Source organism: Rhinopithecus roxellana, chromosome 7, assembly GCF_007565055.1.
Source record: "Rhinopithecus roxellana isolate Shanxi Qingling chromosome 7, ASM756505v1, whole genome shotgun sequence".
NCBI lineage: Eukaryota > Metazoa > Chordata > Mammalia > Primates > Cercopithecidae > Rhinopithecus > Rhinopithecus roxellana.
Genome location: NC_044555.1, coordinates 137750452 through 137774182, shown reverse-complemented (window position 1 = coordinate 137774182; position 23731 = coordinate 137750452). Strand labels below are relative to the sequence as shown.

Here is a 23731-nt window from a genome sequence, read left to right as displayed (position 1 = left end):
ACGTGTTCACCAATATTTGGTATTATTCACACTTCTAATTTTTCCCATTCTGATGGGTGTAGAGTGCTAATGTCATTGGTTTTCAAATGTTTCATTCTTTGCTTATTTGTGAGTTTGAGTATCTTTTCATATATTTGTTAGCTATTTGGGCTATTTACCTCTGATTCAAGTCCCAGATATTTTAATGGCTCCAAACCAGTTAATATTAATTAATTTATGTTAATTTCTCAGCTTGCAGTTTCTGACACCTCAAAATTTGTAAAATGGACCCTATATCCACACACAACAAAAATTTGGGTTTTCGTTTCCGGTAAGTGGCACATTTTGTCCATTCAAATTCCCAGAGAGAGATGATGAACCCACTCACTATTCCTCTGGGCCAATGGACAGAACTTTATTGATCACTTTATTGATCTCTAGGTTTTATATACTGGTGCTTGACTGGGTGTTAGAATTCCTGACCCCAGCCAATGGAGCCTATGCATGACTTAAAACCCACCAAGGCCACCACAAAATCAGCTTCTTCTTATCATTATCATACTGCTTTAAACTTTAATTTCTGGTACACATAGACACATAGAGTCCCCATTATTTTAAGCTTGGATATGCATTAAACTTCTTTTGTTATATGTTTGCAATCATTTCCTTGTTTTATAAAAGGAGAGAGCCATCCTTAACAACTCAGTGTCCCCCACTTTGTAAATTTCACTGTTAATTTTTTAAAAGTCTAATTAATGTGAGTAGTCAGAAACTGTGGCCACAGGGATATCAGACAGTTTGCAAGTACCAAGCAGAAGAGCATTTATGTTAGTAATGAGCGGCTACATAACTCATAAATGTCATATAGATAAGATAAACAGAATTGCTTACCATTACAAATATCTCTTACATTCACAATAAATTTCACGTATTCGTAAGCAGAACTATCACCATGTTCAACATTTCCTCTTTTTAAATGACAGCAAAATTCAATATGTGTTTCTAATAAAAAGAGAACAAATACAAAACAAGTCTACATTTGTACTTTACCATATTCTACTGGATTATTTCATATCACCAATGTCTTACTTAGATTAGATTTTACAAAAATATTATTTTCTTTCCATGAACATTAGCATTTACATAGCTATCTACGTTGTATCAGTAGAGCAGGGCACCAGCTAGAACACTACACACGATGGTCCATTATTTACACAGCACTAATGCAATTGTACAAATGCTACAATACTCAGGGTCTGTGGTGAAGAATAAGATTTAATGGAGGAGAGATTTTTTAACACTAGAAATAGTTTGCAATATTATATAAAAGTAAATTAATATATGATCAACAGCCATATATGCTCTAATTATCTTTTTAAAAATTAATCCATTGAGTGATTGTTACTTGTCCCTTAAAACCTTAGAATTTACTACTTTTAAAAATATACATACCTGAGTTTAACAAAGGAAATCTGAGAATAATCTTTTGGTAGACTTCATCTTTCTCTTCATCAGGCAGAAGGCTTAATAATTTTTTGCCCACAATCTCAGCCTGGCGGGAGAGGAGAGGAGGAGGTGAAGGGGAAAGGGAGGAGAAGAGGGAGAGAGTAAACTTTTTTATCTGTGTTAATACTGTTCAGTTCCTCTATCTCCTTACCTCCAGCGAGCTCATGCTCTGCCCCACCTCAGCCATCTACAGTTGTATCTGTTATACCTCTAAAAAATACAATTCACATTATCCTACTTTATGACCACCACCTTCTACCTTTCCAGTGCACTCATACAAATACCCCTCTTGTATATACCACCTCTCCAACAATGATTCCATCCACTAAGACCTCTAACCCATTTCTATCACATTTTCACTGTACATTGTATCTTCCTCAAATCATCACATCTTTCCCTATCCAGTTCAGATTCCATGGTCACTGTAATCATTCCTATGTGCTCTTTCCCTCTACCACACTTGCCTGGGAAAATTTTGACTCTAGTTACTTCCAACCTTTCATTTACACCTACACCTTCACCCAAGCAATTGAATGTAGATGAAGAAAAACCCACAACTAAGCAGTATATTGTTTGAGATACGTATTCAACTCTGCCCAAAATTCATTTATTTAGACAATTTGCTCCCCTACTCTTTCTTCCTTCAAATCTCCAACGCCCCAGCCTTCCTTCATTTTCAGCTGACCTGATTTCTTGTTTCAGTCAGTGAAAAAAATGGGAAACGTCAACATCTGACACCAAATTTACCAACCGATAATACCTGTTCCTGTGCCTAGAGACCTGCTTTCCCTCCTCTTCCAATGAATAAGCTGTTACCTAAATTTGACTCCTTCGCCTGTGCACTGCATCCCGTTTTCTGTAGACTATGAAAAGACATTGTTCTAGAAAGTCTTACTCTACCCCACACATCAAGTTTTCTTTTCCTCTCGACTGGGTATTCCGATAAGCATACAGAATGCTGTATTATACATGCTATGATATCTGTCATCTATTTGGTCATTAAACACTGTATGCATGTATCAAAATATCACATGTATGCCATAAATATGTACAAATATTACATAGCAATAAGAAACTTTAAAAATAATCAGGAAAACAAAAACAACAGCACAAAATTCTAAAAACGCATAACCTTCCTTTACATTGCTGCCTCTCCAACTATAACTCTACTTATCTGGAGTTATGTACAAACATTATACATCAATAAGAAATTTTAAAAATAATCAGGAAAACAAAAACAACACAAAATTCTGAACATGCATAACCTTCCTTTACATTACCGCCTCTCCCTTCAATTATAACTCTACTTATCTGGTCCACTTTGGGACAAAAATTCCTGAAATGAAACTATATTTGTCACCTCCCCTTTCTTCACTTCTCACTCTTTCTTGAAACCACACTAATGAAGTTTATATCTAACCACTCCACTGAAACTGCTTTTGTCAAGGGCACTAATGCCCTCCATATTGCCAAATCAAACCATCACTTCTCAGCCCTTCTCAGCCCTCATCTTACCAAGCATCTCAGCATTTGATGCAATTGATCCTTCCTTTTCCCTTGATACATTTACTTGACTTGCAGGACACCACACACATGCGGATATACTTCTACCTCAAAGGCTACTCCTTCACAATTTGCTAGATCTTACTCTTGCTTCCTGAATACTAGGCATCGGAGTGCCAGGGCTCAGTCATTAGGCCTGTTTCCCTATGTGGTCTCTTCCACTTCCATCTCATTAAATACCACCTATCTGTTAATGACTCGCAGATACTCGTCTGTTGCCCGCACGATAACTCAATTTGGATGTCTAATCAGATTTCAATTTTAAGAGATCCAAAAAGAACTCCTGATCTTTTCTTTGACAAAATATGTTCCTCCCTCAGTCTTCCTAATATCAGTAATGGCAACCAGCATTTACCCATTTACTTGTCCTTGACTTGCCTTTTATCTCTGAAACTCAACATCCATCAGCAATCTCTAATGGATCAATTTTCAAAACACGTACAGACTTAGTACACTTTTCACCACCTGGTCCAAGTCTCATTTCCAGTTTGGATTACTGCAGTAGCCGTAACTGCTCTCCCTGCATCTATTCTTGCCATGCCTCCGCCACCATTCCATTCTCTATAGAACAGCCAGCGTGATCCTTTCCAAACATAAGCCACATCATGCTATTCCTATGTTCACTCAAAATTTTCCGCTGATTATCCAAGTCATTCTGAATAAAAGCCAACGTCTTTATAAGGGCTTTCACCACTCTATATTCTAGTTCCTTGCTGCTATTGACTTTATCTGCTCTCTCTCTCTCTTGCTCACTGCACTCCAGGTACACCTAACTCCTTATTCATATCCAAACACAACGAGAGCAAATACTCATTTCAGAGCCCTTGAACTAACTCCTCCTTAAATGTGAAGCACTGGTTCCCAAATACTTGCAATGGCTTTCTCCCTCACTTAATACAGGTCTTTACTCAAAAGTATTTTACATAGCACCAACTCCTTGACATTCTCTTATTGCCTTTTTTGTTATCTGTTTATTATCTGCTTTCCCCATTAAAATGTAAATTGCAGTATAACAGAGACCTTGCCTGTCTTATTCACTGCTATATCCTCAACACCTAGAACAGAGCTTGGCACTGGTAAGCATTCAGTAAATATTGGTTGAATGAATGAATAATATTGTATCATGTAGCTGAAATATGGTGAGACATGGATAAATTGAATATCAGATATAGAAGTAATGAGCTTTTAATGTGATAGCAACAAAGTAATAAAGTATTCTTTGTAGCTGAATAATGGCTTTGTGTGACGAACCACAAATTCCAATGATTTTTTAACTGATTAGCATTAATAATCTACAGTCAATATTCAGAAATATATCTTTATGGCCCATTTGTAGAAGCCAGCCTATGAACTGGTCAATGCTCGAATTAGCAGATGGATGCTGTCTCAATCAAGTTTGGCTTGATTAAGGATAGAAATATTACCTTAATTTACCAAACAAAACATTATGCAACTAACAGGCAATACATCTTGACAGTGAAAGTCACACAGTAAAAAGAAACGTAGATTTTTTTCAATAAATTTAACTTTTTCAATAAAAACGTTTTTGTTGGTTTAGTTATAAAACAGACTTTGGATGCCAAACTAGGTTACCTCTGTGGAGACGACTCATTCATTCACTCATCTAACACACGATAAACAACTGCTCCATGCCAGTCACTGTTCTAGGTATGTTCACATATACAAGCTCACTTAATCTCCTGGGAGAGTAAGAATTATCCCTTGTCTTATTCTTCAGGAAATTAAGGCTTCTCCAATTGTCAAGAGTTCAGAAACGCAGAAATGAAATTGACATGAAAGCTACATCTAATTCCATGTCTATTGTTCCTTTTACTACACCATAGCTGCCTAAGTCCAATTTGCATCAGGAACAGAAAATTTGCTACTGGACCAGTTCCTGTATTTTGGACATTCTACATGAAGTAATTCACTGAATAAGATTTTACACTTATTTCTTATAAGGGTTACAAAAGGTGAACCTGACAATGAATTCCAATGAGCACATAGTCTAGTAGGGCAGATTAAATATGCACAATCAATTATGATGTAAAGTATAAAATAATACCCTAACAAGAGGTACAAAATGCTATGTCTCATAAGTTCTTTCATTAGTTGAAAAATGAAGATAGCATTGTCACTTAAAAGAGTTCAAAGTGAGCTATCTTTTGATAGTCTACATTCTCTTGGATGTGACTAGTGGTAATGAGTTTCTTTTTGATTCTCTAGGGATAGGAATAGTGACAATAAGCCTTATAATTAACCACCAATTGAAACAGTGGATCTGTTCCAGTGACCTTGTTCCTTAGTTAGAAAAAGGGCAGAGACCTGAAAGCGTGATTAACCTCATGTTATTTTTGTAAATTTTTAGCATTTGCTCTTATTACACAAGGTAGAAAGATCAAGGTACTTAGAACTTAATGAAGCAAAGATAAATACCAGCGAAAAATTAAGATGTTTTTTCAAAAGCCAAGTTTGCAAATATCTATTAGTTGTCACACAAATATTAGCATGGTGAGTCTCAGTCACGCCAAAAAAAAAAAAAAAAAGAATTAAGAAATTTACTGGGGACTCCATGACATTTACTGAGAATCTAGGCAAGAAGCATCTTTTTTACTGCCAAAGACATTCATATTACACATGCATTAGAAAACTATTCAACTGTATGGGGCACGGGGAAGGATAAGATCCTCTGCAGGAGATTTAGGCTGCATCTCAAATCAAATGAGACTCATCACTACTACATCTCTACTATCTGTAAGCTTCTCAGGGAAAACAGAGCAAATCTCATCACAGTTATCATAAACTAACCATGTACCTATGTTCAAAATCCGCTAAAGTCTAATCTCTTAAAGATTCAATGCTGAGAATCTTTTCAGATGTAGTGTATGTTTTAAAAGTTTCATTTGCTTTAGAACTGCAAAAAAGAATAAATATATGTAAACTCCCAGATTTGATTTTATTTTCAGGCGGAACGTTGGAGTAGGGTGAATAGGAGGGCAGGCTGCTAAGAACAGGGGGCAGTGACTAGAACTTACTACTACAAATGACTATGAGTTTTTCCAAAGGAAAAAAAAACTGTCAATGAAATCAATGATTGGGAAAATATGATGGCAGGTTTCAGATAAAAGTTTAATACCATGATGATGATGATAACAGGCATCATTTTATTCATGGTATGCGTTGTAACAGCATAACTTGGACACATCTTATCTCTCTGTCATACCCATCTTCAATACATCAGCAAAACAACTTATTTTACCTACAAAATACTTTCACTGCCACATTAATCCAACCCACTACCATCTATGGCCCTCCAAGTGGACTCTGTACTTCCATGCCTGCCCCTCATAGCCAATTCTTGACATAACAGCCAAAGTGATTCTGATAAAACTTAAGTCAGATCATTTCTTTCATCTGCTCCAGCCTCCCCAATGGCTTCCTCCCATCTCAGAGGAAAGGGGATGTTACTTCTCCTGTTACTGCTCTGATTTTATCATCTCTATTTTCCTTTTGCTCACACCACTCCAGTCACACTGTTCTCTTTGCTGTACCTTTTCCTGCTTTCGGGCTCTTACATATGCTTTCTCCTCTGTCTGAAAGATACTTGCTCCATTTACCTGCATATCACACATACTCCATTCAGGTCTCTGTACAAATGTCACCTGATCAGACGGGCCTTAGCCAATCACGTTATTTATAATAACTCATCTCCCAGCACTCTCTAAGTAATATTATTTCCCCACTTATAGAAGAGAAACTAAAGGTTACGTAGACAGAAACAAAGCAAATTTTAATTTCTAGATTATTTGATTCCAAAGACCGAGTTCTTTCCATTCCACCATGCTATTAGTTTGGAGTTGCTCCACAGACAGAGGTGCCTACATGTGCAATGAAACTGAAGATTCCTGGAGCCACGCAGACACTCTAGAAATGGTTCGGTCTCCATTTTATAATATAAGTTGGATGACTTATAAAATGAAATTTTTAATCAAAGCCTGAGAAAAAGATTGCCTGTTTCAAAAAATTAAGAACAGTTAGGATTTAATGAGGAAGTGTGAAACTATGCCTCAGGTGTAGTCGTTTTTAACCTTGTTTTATAGGAATATGTAACTTAATTCCCATTTAATGTTTATGTACAAATATAATAGTTATACATTTATTTTTAAGTACACTGATCTCAGGTAAATCAAGTCTATTGTTTAAGGCTGACAGTTCAAAGTACATGTCCCAGCTACCTCTCTAGACCTTGTGGTTTTGGGGGCGGCGTGTGTGTGTGTGGTATCTCAAATGTTGAAGGGTGAAAGAGCTTCTTGATAATGAAAACTTTGAACCAAATACATAAAGAAGCAAGATCATATCATAACTAACACCATCACTATAATAAATCCTCACATAATAAGAAAAAGTCACCAGTCTCAGCAAATGACCAATTCGGTTTAAGCAATAGCTGATGCCACAAAAATTTGGGTAGTTTTCTGGTCTTCATTATAATAAAATTTAAGCTGTAATGGATCATACTTGCACATTCCTTCTTTTAATATAGATTTTAAAAGAATCTTTTCCTTCTATGATTTAAATATACTAAAGTGCAATCCAATAAATATCTCTACTATTTGCATTTTATTCAGCTGTTTTGGTAGCCTACAAATATAAGCTGAATTTGAAAATGTAAACTGCTTTTTAAAAAAACGAAAGAGAATGAGAAATAAAAGAGATTGATTCTAGCATCTGTAATTTTTTTTTTTTTTTTTTTTTTTTTTTTTTTTTATGAGACAGAATCTCGCTCTGTCACCCAGGCTGGAGTGCAGTGGAGCGATCTCCGCTCACTGCAAGCTCCGCTGCCTCCCAGGTTCACGCCATTCTCCTGCCTCAGCCTCCCGAGAAGCTGGGACTACAGATGCCTGCCACCACACCTGGCGAATTTTTTTTTGTATTTTTAGTAGAGACGGGGTTTCACCGTGTTTGCCAGGATGGTCTTGATCTCCTGATCTCGTGATCCGCCCGCCTCGCCCTCCCAAAGTGCTGGGATTACAGGCGTAAGCCACTGTGCCCGGCCGCATCTGTAATTTTTTTTAAAGGGTATAAGGACTCTGAGTTTCCAAGCAGGCCATGGAACATGCCAACTGGCCTGGCTAAACTAGTGAAATGTTTTTAATCCACTTCCAACCCAACTACAGGATAATCTAACCCTAGCTTCTATTAACTTCCATGTTCCAAACTTGAGCGCTACAGATCTCTGGATCAGGGTTTGTCAAGTTCTTGAGACAACTCTGTGGAATGAGGAATATGTAATGAAAACAACAACCGAGATATGATTGTTTTACACTACCACCAATAGTGCACAGGGGTTTCAATTTCTTCATATCCTCTCCCAAAACTTTTTATTAACACAACCATGCCAATGGCAGGCAGTTTGTGTGGGAGGGTTGTTGTTGGTAAATGTATTCTAGGTAACCCCTCCTCAAACACCTGTATAAGTGGAATATCAAGGCCTTGCTACAGACTGAATGTTTATGTCCCCCAAAACTTTATATATTGAAATATCTAACTGTCAATGTGATGGTATTATATTAAGAGATGGGGTCTTTGGAGATGATTAATGGGATTAGTGTCCTTATAAAAGAGACCCCTAGGCTGGGCATGGTGGCTCATGCCTTTAATCCCAGCACTTTGGGGGGCCGAGATGGGCAGATCTCTTGAGGTCAGGAGTTTGAGACCAGCCTGGCCAACATGGTGAAACCCTGTCTCTACTAAAAATACAAAAATTACCCAGGTGTGGTGGCGTGTGCCTATAAGCCCAGCTACTGAGGAGGCTGAGGCAAGAGAATCACTTGAACCCAGGAGGCAGAGGTTGCAGTGAGCCAAGATCGCACCACTGCACTCCAGCCTGGGTGACAGAGTGAGACTCCATCTCAAAAAAAAAAAAAAAAAAAAAAAAAAAAAAAAAAAAAAAAAAAAAAAAAAAAAAAGAGCTCCCTTGCTTCTTCTACTATGTGAGGTTATAATAAGAATAAAGATGTCTATGAACCAGAGAGTGGGCCCTCACTAGACACCAAATCTGTTGGCACCTTGATCTTGGATTTCTCAGACTCTAAAACTATAAAATATAAATTTATGTTGTTTACAAAGGCACCCAATCTACAATATTCTGAAACCAATGAAAATGACAATAAAACAGGGGCACGTTTTGACAACATGGAAAACATCTTCTCTGATGAGCTTTACACTCCTGAAAATAAATAATGAACCCCTAAACAACAAACCAGAATGATCCACTTTCCCAAAAGTAGAAGGAACTTACTGGTAAATGTCCAAGAAGAGAAGAGATGTTTTCAGCCACATGAATGATCACTCCATCTGCGTTCAGTGTAATCATAAAGCCATCTAATAACTAATGACGAGAGGATAATAATGTAATTAAATAGTGGAACAATAATAAAATGATAGCTTTATTGCTAAATGCTTAGATAATTATAACAGCACACTGAAATGTATTGCAGTCCTTAAATATCAATAAAGTAGGCACAGACTTAATTAAAATTCCATTATTCTGCCTCCTACACAGAATCTACTTAACCTTAAGCATGAAATGTTTGTCAAATGATGTGTCACTTAAACAAACAAATTTCAATGTACACCCAATTAACATGAAATTCTCTAACACAAGCTGAGAAGATTCATTTCCATGTGTAGGTTGTTTCACTTTAAGAACATTTAATTTCAAAAAAGTTAAAAATATTTTAAGGACACTTTCATTTGTGGTTAGGTTAGTCATCTCCTTATAAATATGGATACTGCCATCACTTTCCTGCTATATAATGGATTCAATAGCCAGACAAATGTCTCCTGGTAGAGAATATCTAAAATGATGAATAAAATATATTAAAACTTATTTTTCAAAACAGGACCAAGCTATTGGTAAAGTAAGGGAAATAATCTGGTATCAGAAATGACTAGATTGTGAGAATTAAGACATCAGAGAATATTAGACCCTGTATTTGCCTTGAGACTATCTTCCAACACTGATGGCCTAGAGCTTGGGGGACAAAAGCAAAGCCGAGGCCTGTACAAGGCAGGAGGTGAAATCAAAGACCACAATATGAAGCCAGGTCTCCAAAAGGGTGACACCTTCAACAGGTGAAACAGAAAAATCTTATCCAGTGAAAGGAGACAGGGAATGTGCATGCCTCCCTCAGCCTCAGTCCTGGGAAGAGTAGGAAAAGAGAAAATAGTCAACTTTAGGAGGCACTAAGCAGAAGCCCACCTTTACACAAACTTGGAGCTAGAATTCATACACTACCTGTGTGGCCCTCAACAACCAAAGTCTAATATTTAGTTTAAAGTGATCCTGACCCCATATGTCTAATAAAAGTAAATCAAAATCACATCTAGACAATGATTTTAAAATGAGGGTTCAAAGAACTCATGCAGATAAAGTTACAAATAATACGAGCTTATAATAAAAATAAAACACAGGAAGAAATGAAGCATTACAAACAAGAGGCAATAGACATAATAAAGAATCATATTTAAAAAATAACAGATATTGGAATTATCAGATACAGAATACAAAACAAGTATGCTTAATAGGCTTAAATAAATAACAAAGGGCACTAAAAATATGAAGAAACAAGAGACTCAAAACTGACTCGTGAGATATAAAACATAATCAAACAAAATGTCTATAGATGATATTGTCATCAAAATTAGAAACTTAATGTATAGGTTAAATAGCATGTTAGAACACAGCCAGAAAAAAAATTGTTGAGCTGGAAAGAGCTAAGAAAATGACTCAGAATGTAACACAAGGAGACATACAAATGGAAAAATAAGATAAACTCATTTCATGGAGAAGAGAATGAGAAAGTCCAACATATGTCTGATCAGTGTTCCAGAAGGAGATAATATAACAGAGAAGAGGAAATACGCAATGAGATATAGGTTGAAAATTATGCAGAAGTAATAAAATACACCAATCTTAAGATTCAGGAAGCCCAAGTAATTGCAAACAGGATTCTACATTTGGATAAAGTCACAAAATCCTCAAACCCATTAGGATGGGCTATGATTAAAACAAAACAAATAGTTTTGGGACAAGATATGAAGAAATTGAAACCCCTATGCACTATTGAGGGTAGTAGAAAATGACAAAGCTGCTATAGAAAACTCTATGGCAGTCTCTCAAATAACTAAACATAGAACTATCATGTGATTCAGCATTTCCACTTCTGGGTGTATAAAAAAAAAGATCTGAAAGCAGGAACTCAAACAGATATGTGTACACCTATGCTCACAGAAGCATTATTCATAATGGCCAAAAGGTGTAAACAATCTAAGTGTCCAACAGATGAATGTATAACCAAAATGCATAACAAAAAACAAAATATTATTCAGCCTTAAAAGGAAAGAGAATTTTGCCACGTACTACAACATGGATGAAACATGAAGATATTATACTAAGTGAAACACGTCACAAAAGGACACTACTGTATGATTCCATTTATATGAAGTTCCTAGGACAGCCAAATAGATAGATGCACAAAGTAGAATGGTGGTTACCAGGAACTGGGAAAAAGTGAGAATGTGGAGTTATTGTGTTTCAGTTACGCAAGCTTTTAAAAGCTGGAAATGGATGGTGGTGATGGTTGCACAATAATGTGAATGTACGTAATGCCACTGAACTCTATATTTAAAAGTGATTAAATGGTAAATTCATGTTATATACATTTTACAATAATAAAAAAACAGGCCAAATAATAAGTTATAATGGAGATTAGAAAGTATTTATGATATAATAATTTTTTAAACACCATTTATCAAGACTCGTGAAATGCAGCTAAAACAACATTTGGGAATCTTTGCCTAAGTGTATATATTAGAAAAGAAAATTGGTTAGAAATCAATGAATTAAATAATCCAAAATTGTTAGAGAACAAAAAACGAACCCAAAAAAGTAGAAAAAAGTAAATAATAAAAACAGCAGAAATTAATAAAATAAAAAATAATGACACAATGGAGAGAATCAAGAAAGTTAAAAGTCAATTCTTCGAAAAGAACATTAAAATTGACAAACCTCTGGTAAGATGAATCATGGGGCAAAAAACACAAACAATATTAGGAGTGAAAAGTGGATATCATTACAGAAGCTTCATTATGAATAACTTTATGCCAACAAATTTGAAAGCAAGTCTTAGAAAAATATAAATTACAAAAAGTGACTTGGGAAGAAGTAAAAAATATAACCAATCACATCATCATTAAACAGCAAAATCACTACTTTAAAATATTCTCTTATCTTTGTAATGTTTCTCCTTCATAGCATACACAAAAAAGAACTCAAAAAGTATGAACACATTAAATATAATAGATAAAACGTTAAAGCTTTTAAAATAAAATATAAGAGAATATATTTATTACCTTGTGGTAAGTAAGGATTTTTTAAACAAGAAAGTAAACACTCTTTGGTAAATTTCATTACTTTAAAATTAATAATTTCTGTTTGTCAAAAGTCACCTTAAATAGTGAAAAGGCAAGTTTCAAACTAGAACAAGAATTTTGTAACACATAACTTGCAAGTGATTCATTTCCAGAATCTGTTTTTAAAATCTCCAACATATGAATAATTAGAAAGAACAACAATACCATAAGAAACTGAGCAAAGGTTAGAAACAAGCATCTCATAGAAGAGGAAACACAAATGGCCTCAAAATTTGTGAAAAGACGCTCATTGTCATTTGTAATGAAACAAGACACCATTCCATTCCCAACCAATTGACAAAAATTTAAAAATTAGACAATAAATTGTTAGCAAGGATGTGGAGCAATAAGAACTTTCATCCACTACTACTAAGAATATAAATGAACAGTAAAATACACAATGAAACACAGCCACTTGAAAAGCATTGTCATTTTCATGTAAAGGGGAGCTACCCTACCACTCCACCCTACCCTCCAGCAATCTCACTCCTAGATATACACCTAGAAACACTCTTGCTTATATGGAAAAGGATATACAAACAAAAATGTTCAAACCAAAACTGCTCTCAATAACAAAAACCTACAGCTCTACAAGACCCAGTTTATGCGCCTCTGATTCATACCCCATCCCACCCTCAATCAAGCCAGGGATTGTAGCTTTCCTTTTGCAGTCCCAGCCTAGTCTCCTAATTCCGCCAGCAGTAGGGGTTTCAGTATCCATCCAAAGTGACTGGATTCATGAAAGCAGTAACTTCATCCACCTTGGGGCATCGGATCTGGGTACCCTAGTGGGTTTCCAAAAAAGCCAGGTGACTTTTGACTAATGACAGGAGATAGAAAATGACAGGAGATAGAAAGGAACTGGTAGATACAGTATTTTCCCTTCCTCCCCTATACAGACTATTCTAAGGTGTGGTGCCTTTTACATAGTTTAAGAGTGACTGAACAACCCACTGTGTGTTCTTGTGAAGCTGTATCCAGCTTGGTAATAAACTATCCTAAATTTCAGTTCCCTTTGTCCCTGCCTTACTTTTCTTTCCCCCTCACCCTCGCTATCCTGAGAATGCATATCCCACTAAAACCTCAGCATGTAAGTTTTGTTTCTGCCTCTACTTCCTAAGGAGCATGAGCTAAAACAGATTTCTAGTGCCCATCAACAGTAAAATGGTTAAGTAATTGTATAGTATGTTCTAACAAGAATACAGAAGTAAAAATGAATGCACTAGAGTTACATGTAGTGTCATGGATGAACTGAAAAAGGTTGAGCAAAAATATCAAGTCAGAGAAGAATACATACAATATGATTCAATTTATATAAAGGTGAAAGTCATGCAAAAGAAAACAACATATCACTTACAGATGCATACACTTGTCCTAAAAATACAAAGCAAGTCAAAGGAATATTGATACAGAACTCAGGAAATGGTAGGGAAGAAGTGGTGTGGAAGAAGAAGATCATGACAAAGGGGATTTCAAAGGATCTGGTAATGCTCTATTTCTTAACCTCAGTGTTACCTGTACTATTTTTTAACTGTTAATATATGTTATATACATTTTTGTAAGATAAAATTTTAAGTAAAAGCTTTTAAAATTGGGTGCTTGCTATTTCCTATTAGACGTCAAAAGATAATGTCCAAAACTGCCACATGCCTGAAGTGACCTTCCAAACACATAGGTTCAGAAAAGAGTCTAGGCAGATCTGGTAAGGCGTTTTGCTCCTCTACTCATTTTTTGTATGTCTGCTTGCTTTTGGCATTTTGATTACCACATTCTCTACTGAGATGGTTTGCTCTGAGTTAGTCTGGACCCCCATGGGCTGGAGTGTAAGTGAGGAAACATGGTGTGCTACTTAGCTGTGCTACTCAACAGGTCTTGGAGTAGCACAAGGTGCAAGGTGCAAGCTCTCCCAGCTTTGGTCTCCTCTTTCCTACAGTAAAAAGGATCAACATCATTATTAACTTAATCATAGGCTTCTTATGAGGATGAAATCGGCTACTCTACATGAGAGCACTGTGTAAGTTGATACACAGATGTCAGGAGGCTGTTACGTTTGACCAACAGTATGGCAAACAGGAAGGAAACATCCAAAGCTAAGTCATTGCTCTGAAATACAAGCCATAAGAAACCAAGGCACCTTGATCTCTTGCCCTCCAAACTCCGCTTTCTTTCATGCTTCAAAAGAATGGCCAAAGCTGTAATGAAACTGGAAAGTGAAGAGAAAGAGCCCTCTACTGTCCCTCTTCTCAGATTCCCTGATGTTTCCATCTCTCTGGCTGAAGTCAGCTCTGATTAGTCAGACTGAGCTTGTTTATTGCAAGAAAAAACTTCATGAATAAAGAACAGACTTTTCTAGGGAAGTTATTAAAGCCTAATGGAGGGGGAAAAAGTGGAAAGCAGGGAATTACCCAAGATATTCTGATCCTTCCAGTTGAATGCCATATATTCTGTAGTTGTGAACATAATTATCCCTCTAGGGTGTAGTTATACCTTGTCTAGCTTCTAAAATATTTCAAATAAGCATCTGGTTTCATAAAATTGGTAACAGGATTTCACATAACACATTTTAAGTCCTCTATTTAGCAAATATTTGTGTATAGGATCCCTAAAACAAAACCTTTAATAAAATTGAGAGAGGGTCGTGTGCAGTGGCTCATGCCTGTAATCCCTGCACTTTGGGAGGCCAAGGTGAATCGTTTGAGCCCAGGAGCTCAGGAGACCAGCCTGGGTGACATAGTAAGACCTTGTCTCTATAAAGAGTTATAAAACATAATTAGCTGAGCATGGTAGTGTGCACCTCTGGTCCCAGCTACTTTAGGGGCTGAGGTGGGAGGATTGCTTGGGCCCAGAAGGCTGAGGCTGCAGTGAGCCACAATCATACAACTGCACTCCAACCTGGATGACAGAGTGAAACCCTGTGTCAAAAAAAAAAAAAAAAAAAAAGTGAGAGTCTGTTGCTTAAAAGGAAGAAAAATGAAGTAGAATATTAAAATATGGCTCCACTCATTCACAGTCAGTAGAATTTTGCCTCTAACATTGGGATGGGTTTGAAAAGATTCACTCACACAATGCCTTTCTCAGACACCATTATGACCACTAATGGTCATAGTGCTGGGTGATCAGCCAATACTGAAAGAGAAAAGGGACCAGACTGATAATTTCTGGGTGTCTAACATTGCCAAACAGTGTACTATATATTTTACACATGTTCACTTTATTTTATTCTCACATCATCTCAATGAGATAAAGATCATTTTTACTCATTTTAAAGAGAAAGAAATCAAGGCTCAGAGATGGTAATTCAGTCAAGACACACAGCAAGTAAGTGACAAAGGCAAAATCTGTATCCTTATCTGTCCAACTCAAAGGAATATGGTCCTTCGGAGTGCAGTTTGTGGCTTGTGAAACTAACCAGTTCACTTGGAGATAGAAACTATAAACACCTTACATTCTTGAGGGGGGAACAACTACTTGAAGGCTAATTCATTAGAGTATAACCATCTATATTGGAAGAGTCTACCAGATAACCACTTAACTTGCCACTAACCTATGCAAAGATTTGTTTGTGTTTGTTGTCACTCAAAATCAGTGTTTCTCAAAACTCAGTTGGCATAGGAAGCATCCGGGGAGCTTGAGAGAAATGCAAACTCCTGGCCCTAACAGGTTTGAGATTCTGATGTGGACGATTTAAATTATCAAGCTCCCTGGTTGATTCTAATGCATATTATCTCCTAATCACACTTTGACAAACACTATTCTTTGCCTTCTATTACATGTATTCAACATATGAAGTAATCAAAGAACAAAAGCCCTCTTACCTGTAGCATCATTTGGTTGAAGTCATCATAGGTACGAAAAGATGGAATCCAATTTAATTTCCTTTGAGAGCTTTTTGGATTGACTTTGTCTTTTTAGAAAAAGGAAGAAAGTACAGAACAGTGTCACATTAAAATGATTAGCTATGGGTATTAGATTTTTCAAAGTTATACTTAATTTATAGAAAAGACTCATGAGAAAATGCTGAGTGCTAATGAAGGATCTGATGTTGGCTAACTAATTGTATATAAATGATCACAAACACAGAAGTGTTTGGAATTGAAAAAGACTTTGAAGATCATCCAATTCAATTTCTACCACACACATTATGACCTGTTCAACACTTTTATGATTTTTCAACTTCTAGTTCTTTTTTTCCTCTTGAGTTCTACCAAAACCCAGTATCCATAATCTGCCAGGTAAGTCAAGGGGCTCTAAGCAGATCCAGACCCCCAAAGTCCTCCCCTAGTCCTGACTAAATTATGAAATTCCACTCTTTAGTTTCATCTATTTAAGCTTTACACAAGGTCCCTTAACTAGAATATCTTCAAGCCTTATCTTTCATCTCTTCCAAGCTACTGGTACTGTCCTCTCCCCCATCCGTCCTATCACATTCTTCAGGGTTTTCTGGTTTCCTCAATGAGAAGTGTGTTTCTGCTCCTGTGCTTAGTCTTTGCTGTCAACATGTGCCCCTCTCTACCTCCCCAACTCCACCCTACTCCACTAACTTCACTAGCAAAGGGACTTCACTAACACAGCCCTCTAATCTCAAGTGATTTTAATATTTCATGTCAATAAACATTAGTTCCTTCTCCTCACAGAAAAATGAGACCCACAGCATACAACTTTGATCTCTATTAAAAATATAAAATCGTATGAAAAGGATAATGTTGACAGTGGCTACTGCTTTCTTGACAGGCATGAGTCTCTGACTCTTTCCTAGAAGTAGAGTTGGGTAAGAGGGAGGCCATGCATAAAGAGAACTTTAGAGCCCTCACTGATGAGGGAATGAAAATAGGGTGTGTAACTGGGCGTGAAATAGGAGTAACATGAAAAGTAAACCATGCCAACTGCATAAATGCCTCAAGATCAGTGATCCTGACCACTGTCCCAGCTTGGAAACTCAATTCTAGGCATAGCTCTTCAAACTCAAGTAACAACCCATGATACTCTTCCACAGTCAATTTCTGAAGAAATTTCTCCATTGCCTTCCAGTTCCATCTAATAACTTTCACCTCCTATACTTCATTCAAAGAAATAAAAAAGATAGGGAGTTCATATACTGCCAAGAAAGGATAACCACTGTATTTTATAAATAAATCATAAAGGACTTTTCTACTTTACTATTACCCATGGACTTGTTTTTGTTTATTCTCTAAGGTGTGCATCACATCCAATTCTTCACCATATCCCCAATGTCTAACATGGTACTTAAGTCATGGCAGGGATTTAATACTTGTTAAACTGAACCTTTTTTATTCATTTATTTAACAAATGTTTACAGAGCTTCTGCTATGGGTCATATTCTGCTTTACAGGTCCAGGATATAGCATAAACAAGAAAAATAAGATGATTGTTCTTTTGTATCTTACAGACTGATGGGGCAGCGTAGACAAATAATCAACAAACAGACAACACAACAGACAGTTTCAGGTATCTGCAAGTATAATAATTGGTAAGATCGGGTGATCAAGAAAAGCCTTACTAGGAAGGTACTAGGAAGGTAACATCTGAGCTAAGATTTGATAGACAAGAAAGCGACTGTGTGAAGATATGGGACCAAATCATCTCAGGGAGATGAAGCAGTAAGTGCAACATGAAGCAGGAAATCATTTTGTCTATTTGAAGAGACGAAAGGATCCCAGAGTGGCCACAGTGGGATGACCGGGGGTAAAGCAGTAGGAAAGCCTGAGAGATAGGAAGGGCCAGATCATATAGGGTATATGGTAAGAAGTCTATATTTTATGTTGAGTAAAACATGAAATGCTTTTAATTATTATTATTCTGAGATGGAGTCTCGCTCTGTCTCCCAGGCTGCAGTGTAGTGGCGCGATCTCAGCTCACTGCAACCTCCACCTCCCGGGTTCAAGCCATTCTCCTGCCTCAGCCTCTCGAGTAGCGGGGAATACAGGTACCTGCCATCATACCCAGTTAATTTTTTGTATTTTTAGTAGAGATGGGGTTTCACCATGTTGGCCAGGCTGGTCTTGAACTCCTGACGTCAGGAGTTCAGGTGATCCACCCGCCTCAGCCTCCCAAAGTGCCGAGATGACAGGCGTGAGCCAGCATGCCCAGCCCATGAAGTGCTTTTAAGCAGGAGAGTGACATGGTAGATTTTTACAAGATCCCTATGGCTGTTTGCTGCAAACAGAATGAAGTGGGTAGTAAAGACAGAGGCAGAATCTAGCTATGAACCTTCATCAAAAGTAAGAGATGAGGGAATGGGGAGATGTTGGACAAAGGATGCAAAATTTCAATTAGAATAAGTTCAAGTTCTATTACACATCATAGTGACTACAGTAAATAACAATATATTGTACACTTGAGAATTGCTAAGAGAGTAGATCTGATGTGGTCTCGTCGGAAAAAGGTAAGTATGTGAGGTAATGCATATATCAATTAGCTGGATTTAGCCATTCCACAGTGTATACATATATCAAAATACCATGTTCTATACCATAAATCCACACAATTTTTATTGATCAATTTAAAAAAGAAAAAAAAGTAAGAGATGATGGTGGCCTGGATTTGGGTGGTACATCAAGGCTACGCAAATGGTGAGAAATGTATAGATATGAAACATACTGTCTAGGTAGAAGCCAAAAAAATATTGCAGAGGAACTGGATAGGATGGTGAATGAAGTGGAGGAAACAAGAACGGCTTCTAAACTTTTTGCTTGTGCGGCTGGCAGAATGACTGGTGGTTGCCAGTTACTGATATGAAGAGAACTGGAGGCGGGGATGAGACAGGCAATGCAGTGGAGGGGTATCAAGAGTTCCTTTATGGCCATGTTAACCCTTCTATTTAACATGCAATTGAGGACATCACGTAGAAAACTCTTTTGCTGATTGTATAGTAAGTATGATTCTCAGGGAAGGAGCTCAGGGCTGGAGATAGATTTTAAAAGTGGATGTCACTGATATCTACATAACACTTCAAATCAAGGGAATAGATAAGGAAACCTGGAAAATGAGTACTGTGTAAATATAAAAGAGAAAAAAGAGAAAAAAGTCCAAGGACTGAGCCATGGGTACACCCATGTTTAGAAGTTGAAAGGGGAGGAAGAAGTAAAAAAACACAGATAAAGAGTGGCCAAGTCATATGGTTTGGCTCTGTGTCCCTGCCAAAATATCATCTTGAATTGTACTCCCATAATTCCCACACGTTTGTGGGAGGGACCTGGTGGGAGATAATTGAGTCATTGGTGCACTTTCTCCCATATTGTTCTCGTGGTGGTGAAAAAATCTCACGAGAGCTGATGGTTTCATAACGGGAAACCCATTTCGCTTGGCTCTCATTCTCTCTCTTGCCTGCTGCAATGTAACATGTGCCTCTCCCCTTCCGTCATGATTGTGAGGCTTCCCCAGCCATGTGGAACTGTAAGTCCAATTAAACCTTTTTCTGTTGTAAATTGCACAGGCCTGGGTATGTCTTTAGCAGCAGTGTGAAAGTGGACTAATACGCCAATGAACCAGGAAAGAAACTTGGTGATTGTGCTGTCCCGGAACCTGAGGGAAAAGTGTTTCAAAAAGGAGGGAGTGGTCACATGTCCAATGTTTTGGAAAAGTCAAGAAAGATGAGGACAGTTAAACCAAATAATTCAGCAATGTGAAGGTCACTGGTATTCCTGACAAAAGTAGTTGTAGTTGAATGGTAGGAGCTAAAGCCTCAGTGAAGTGGGTTGAAGAAAGAATGGGACGTGAGCCAGTGGAGACAGGGCCCATAAAATCATTTCAGTAAGTTTTTCTGTGAAGGAGGAGAACACAGAAATAGGGCAATACCTGGAGGTATCATGGGGTCAAAAATTATTTTAAAGTAAGAGATTATTACAGAATAATTACATATTTATGGGCATGACTTACTCAGATGTTTTGAGTTAAACCTACTGAGTTAAACCTTAAAATATTGTAGGTAATATTTTACAGGCTCGGGGTCATGTTTCCCTCAGCAACATTTACTACATACCTTTAAGTGCTTAAGATACAGAAATTTGCATTATTTCCCACATATGCTTCTATTAATTTTCATTTCCTTGGCCCACTTTTGCATGAATCTCCATCACATTTTAAGTGTCAACCATATACAAACTTGTGAATGCAAAGAAACAAACTATCTGTGTATTAGAAGGTACTTCAAGAGTTCCTCTAATCATTAATTCTTCCCAACGAATGTCTGAGGTAAAGTGAGAGACGAAGTTGTCCCACCCACAGCTAATTTTCAATGTGGCTAATTGAAAACCTATAATGATGGTGGAGGCTGAACAAATCAAACCTTTGTCCTCTTGTGAAAGGACAGTGGTGCTCTGTAATGTTTCCAATTTGTCTCCTTTTACAGGATAGCCATGAGTTTGCAGTATTTTGCGGAGTCTTGTCAAGACGGCAGTTAATTCGGCCTTCTTTGCCTTTGCCTTTTCGAATTCATCAGATTCATCCCTAATTGAGAAAAAGAAAACCAATCAGGGTTACTAATGGCAAGGGTGGGGCGGGGAAATCAGATAATGGAACACTAGAAGGTAAGAAGAGAGAAAGGGAGAAGTTAATGTCAATATTTGAGCAAAAATCCAGTCCTTTGATTACCCATAGAGCAACAATAATAGTCATTATTAAAATAAGGAAATGAAAGCCAACTTCATCTCCCTTTGCTGTGGGGCCCTTGAGGGTAGGGACCATATCTGTCTCCTTGTCTCTTCCAGAACAAAGCCCCGCACAGTACCTGGCACAGTGACCTAAGAACTATATAAAATAAGTCCAAATTAATTTGAATTTAATGGTGGGTCTTTGTTCCACCATATATTATTACATCCTTTAGCAAGAGTGTTTCTGATAAAATTAAATTCTTTCTAAGTGGTCTATAATCACACAAGAGGCTCTCTCAAAGCCAATGCTCTTCTCAGAGAGAAGACTGAATCATAAAATGCTACTTGATTTTTTTTTACTTTTAAAGACTACAGATCATACTACAAACTTTTGACAAAAACTTTTTGATCAGTGTACTTGAATTTATTTTAGAAGTTTGATCTGGAAAAATAAGTTAATTTATCTTCTCAAACACAAATGAATTTAAGCTGTAGGCAAGCCAAGGCTCAAAAATAGTCTTCTAAAAATATCAGGGACTGTATACTTGTCAGTCATTTGACAACCATTAGAGTCAGCTCTGGGCAGGCACTGTGCAAGGCATGGAGGACACAGTTTGAGGAAGAGGGCTGTCAGGTAAATAGGTAATGTGCTAAGTATTATAATAGAGTTGGGGCTGAGAGTTATGAAAAAAAAAAAAAACAACAACACTGGAGAAACGACATTTCTCTGAGTGAATTAGGCTTCCCTGAGGAAGTAGCATTTTGCTAGATGTGAAATGGGAACAGAGCACGAGGGAGAGGGCTTTGACAGAAATGTCAGTCAGTTATGAATGCATACCTCTTCTCTTTCTCTCTCTCATCCTCATTCATTATTCAGTGATGTAAGGAAGACTCCTGAAATCAAAGTGAAGCAATATTTTACTAAGAAATCAGTTTTAGTGGTGAATCACAGTAAAGCAATAAGGATAATCAAAATTCTCAATTGCGTAACACTTTTCCCTCAAGGAATGCCTACTTCTTTTAAAGATAGGCTTTCATTAAGTACCAATAACATTCTCATATGTTATGTAGATGTTGAAGACTTGCTTTATTGTGTAATCCCCAATGAATATTTTTGATAATAACATTACAAATGAATATATTTGTAAAAGTTACAAAAACATTCTGTGGTTACACCACTTAATCAAAAAACAAAAACAAAAACAAAAAACAAGTATTTGTAGTTTTAGTTCCATACCCTTAAATTCATTTAACTTTCATTAACTTTGAGAAAATTTAAGGAAATGAAGACAGATGCAGTTTGAAAGCTTCATGCCAAGCATGTACATGCCACAAAAGAGAAAAATCTGCATTATTGTTGTTCACAGAAATCCTTGGTATATAAAACAATGGCCTTGAAATCACTGAAGTCCTCTGCTTTGAGCTGTACAATTAGACTCACACATCACCTCAAGGCCAAAGCCTCAAGGTAGTTGTCAATGGCATCCCAATACATATGTGTTACAAAAAAGTGATTAAAATATAGCAAACATCCTTTAAATGCTCTCTAAGTAAGGAAAAGTTTGGGGAGTCAAACACTCGAAAGGTACTAAGCACAAAATATGAACCCGTGCTTGGCGTTAATGCTCTCCTAGATAAAAAATAACCTGAACAGGGAAGTGAAACTAAAACTCACCATCTCTCTCTATGTATAGCCAGAACTCCCAGAGGCTAACATTACATTGAAAAAAAAAAATGGATAAAAAATAACCCAAACAAGGAAGTGGAATTAAAACTCACCACCTCTCCCTACATGTAGCCAGGACTCCCAGAGGCTAACATTACATTGAAAAAAAAAAAAAAAAAAATCCTCCCACCAACAAAAGAAGAAAACAGGAAGCTTGTCTGTCTCAGCATGTTCTCTGGGTGCAGGAGAAAAGACACCACCATACTGAATCAACCTTGGGGTTCCAGAAAAGGCAAAGATAAACCCCTTCTGGAGAGATACTTTCTAAAGACAGATTCCACAGAATTTACACAGATAAGGCACTGTTGAAGATGAGCTCACTATTCAAAATTAGAAAATACGTAAGGAAATAATCTATCAATCCCCAAACTAAGGGACACACACACACCCCAACAGTATGAAACCCCTAAGAACTTCAAATAGCTGTGGAGAAAGATGAATTAGAAGTTATATAAATAGATATATTCAATGAAATTAATTTTTAAAAGATGGGTTGAACAATGTATTAGAAACATCAGATAAGGAAATTAATAAATGGAACAGAGCTATGAGGAAACTTGCCATACAGTAGGAGAAAATGGGTTGGAAAATATGAAACAAGAGGTTATGAGATATGAAGGACAAAATGGGAAGGCACAGTATATATCTAAGAGAGGTTCCAGGTAGGCATAATAGCAAGGGTAGATGAGCAGTAAGGAGACAATTTTAAATTTTCCAGAATGGAAAATGTGACCCAATCTGGATAAATTAAAATAAAACCACACCTAGAAACATCACAGTGAAATTTCAGAGCACCAAAGACAGCTAAGCCATTCTAAGCCATAAAAAAGATCAACACATACCAAAGAATATTATCAAATAGACCATATTT

At 37.0% G+C, this 23731-nt stretch overlaps 1 protein-coding gene across 1 annotated transcript in view; it reads right to left on the bottom strand.

Annotated features, from left to right (window-relative positions):
• Window positions 1–23731, bottom strand: part of PASD1 (PAS domain containing repressor 1) — a 99392-nt gene that overhangs the window by 42920 nt on the left and 32741 nt on the right. The window contains exons 2-6 of the mRNA XM_010358580.2: window positions 21973–22028; window positions 16341–16429; window positions 9350–9439; window positions 1432–1531; window positions 871–981 (exon numbers count right to left, since the gene is read on the bottom strand). Coding sequence (XP_010356882.1) covers window positions 871–981; window positions 1432–1531; window positions 9350–9439; window positions 16341–16429; window positions 21973–22000 — 418 coding nt within the window. The 5' untranslated portion in view covers window positions 22001–22028. The remainder of the gene's footprint in view (window positions 1–870; window positions 982–1431; window positions 1532–9349; window positions 9440–16340; window positions 16430–21972; window positions 22029–23731) is intronic.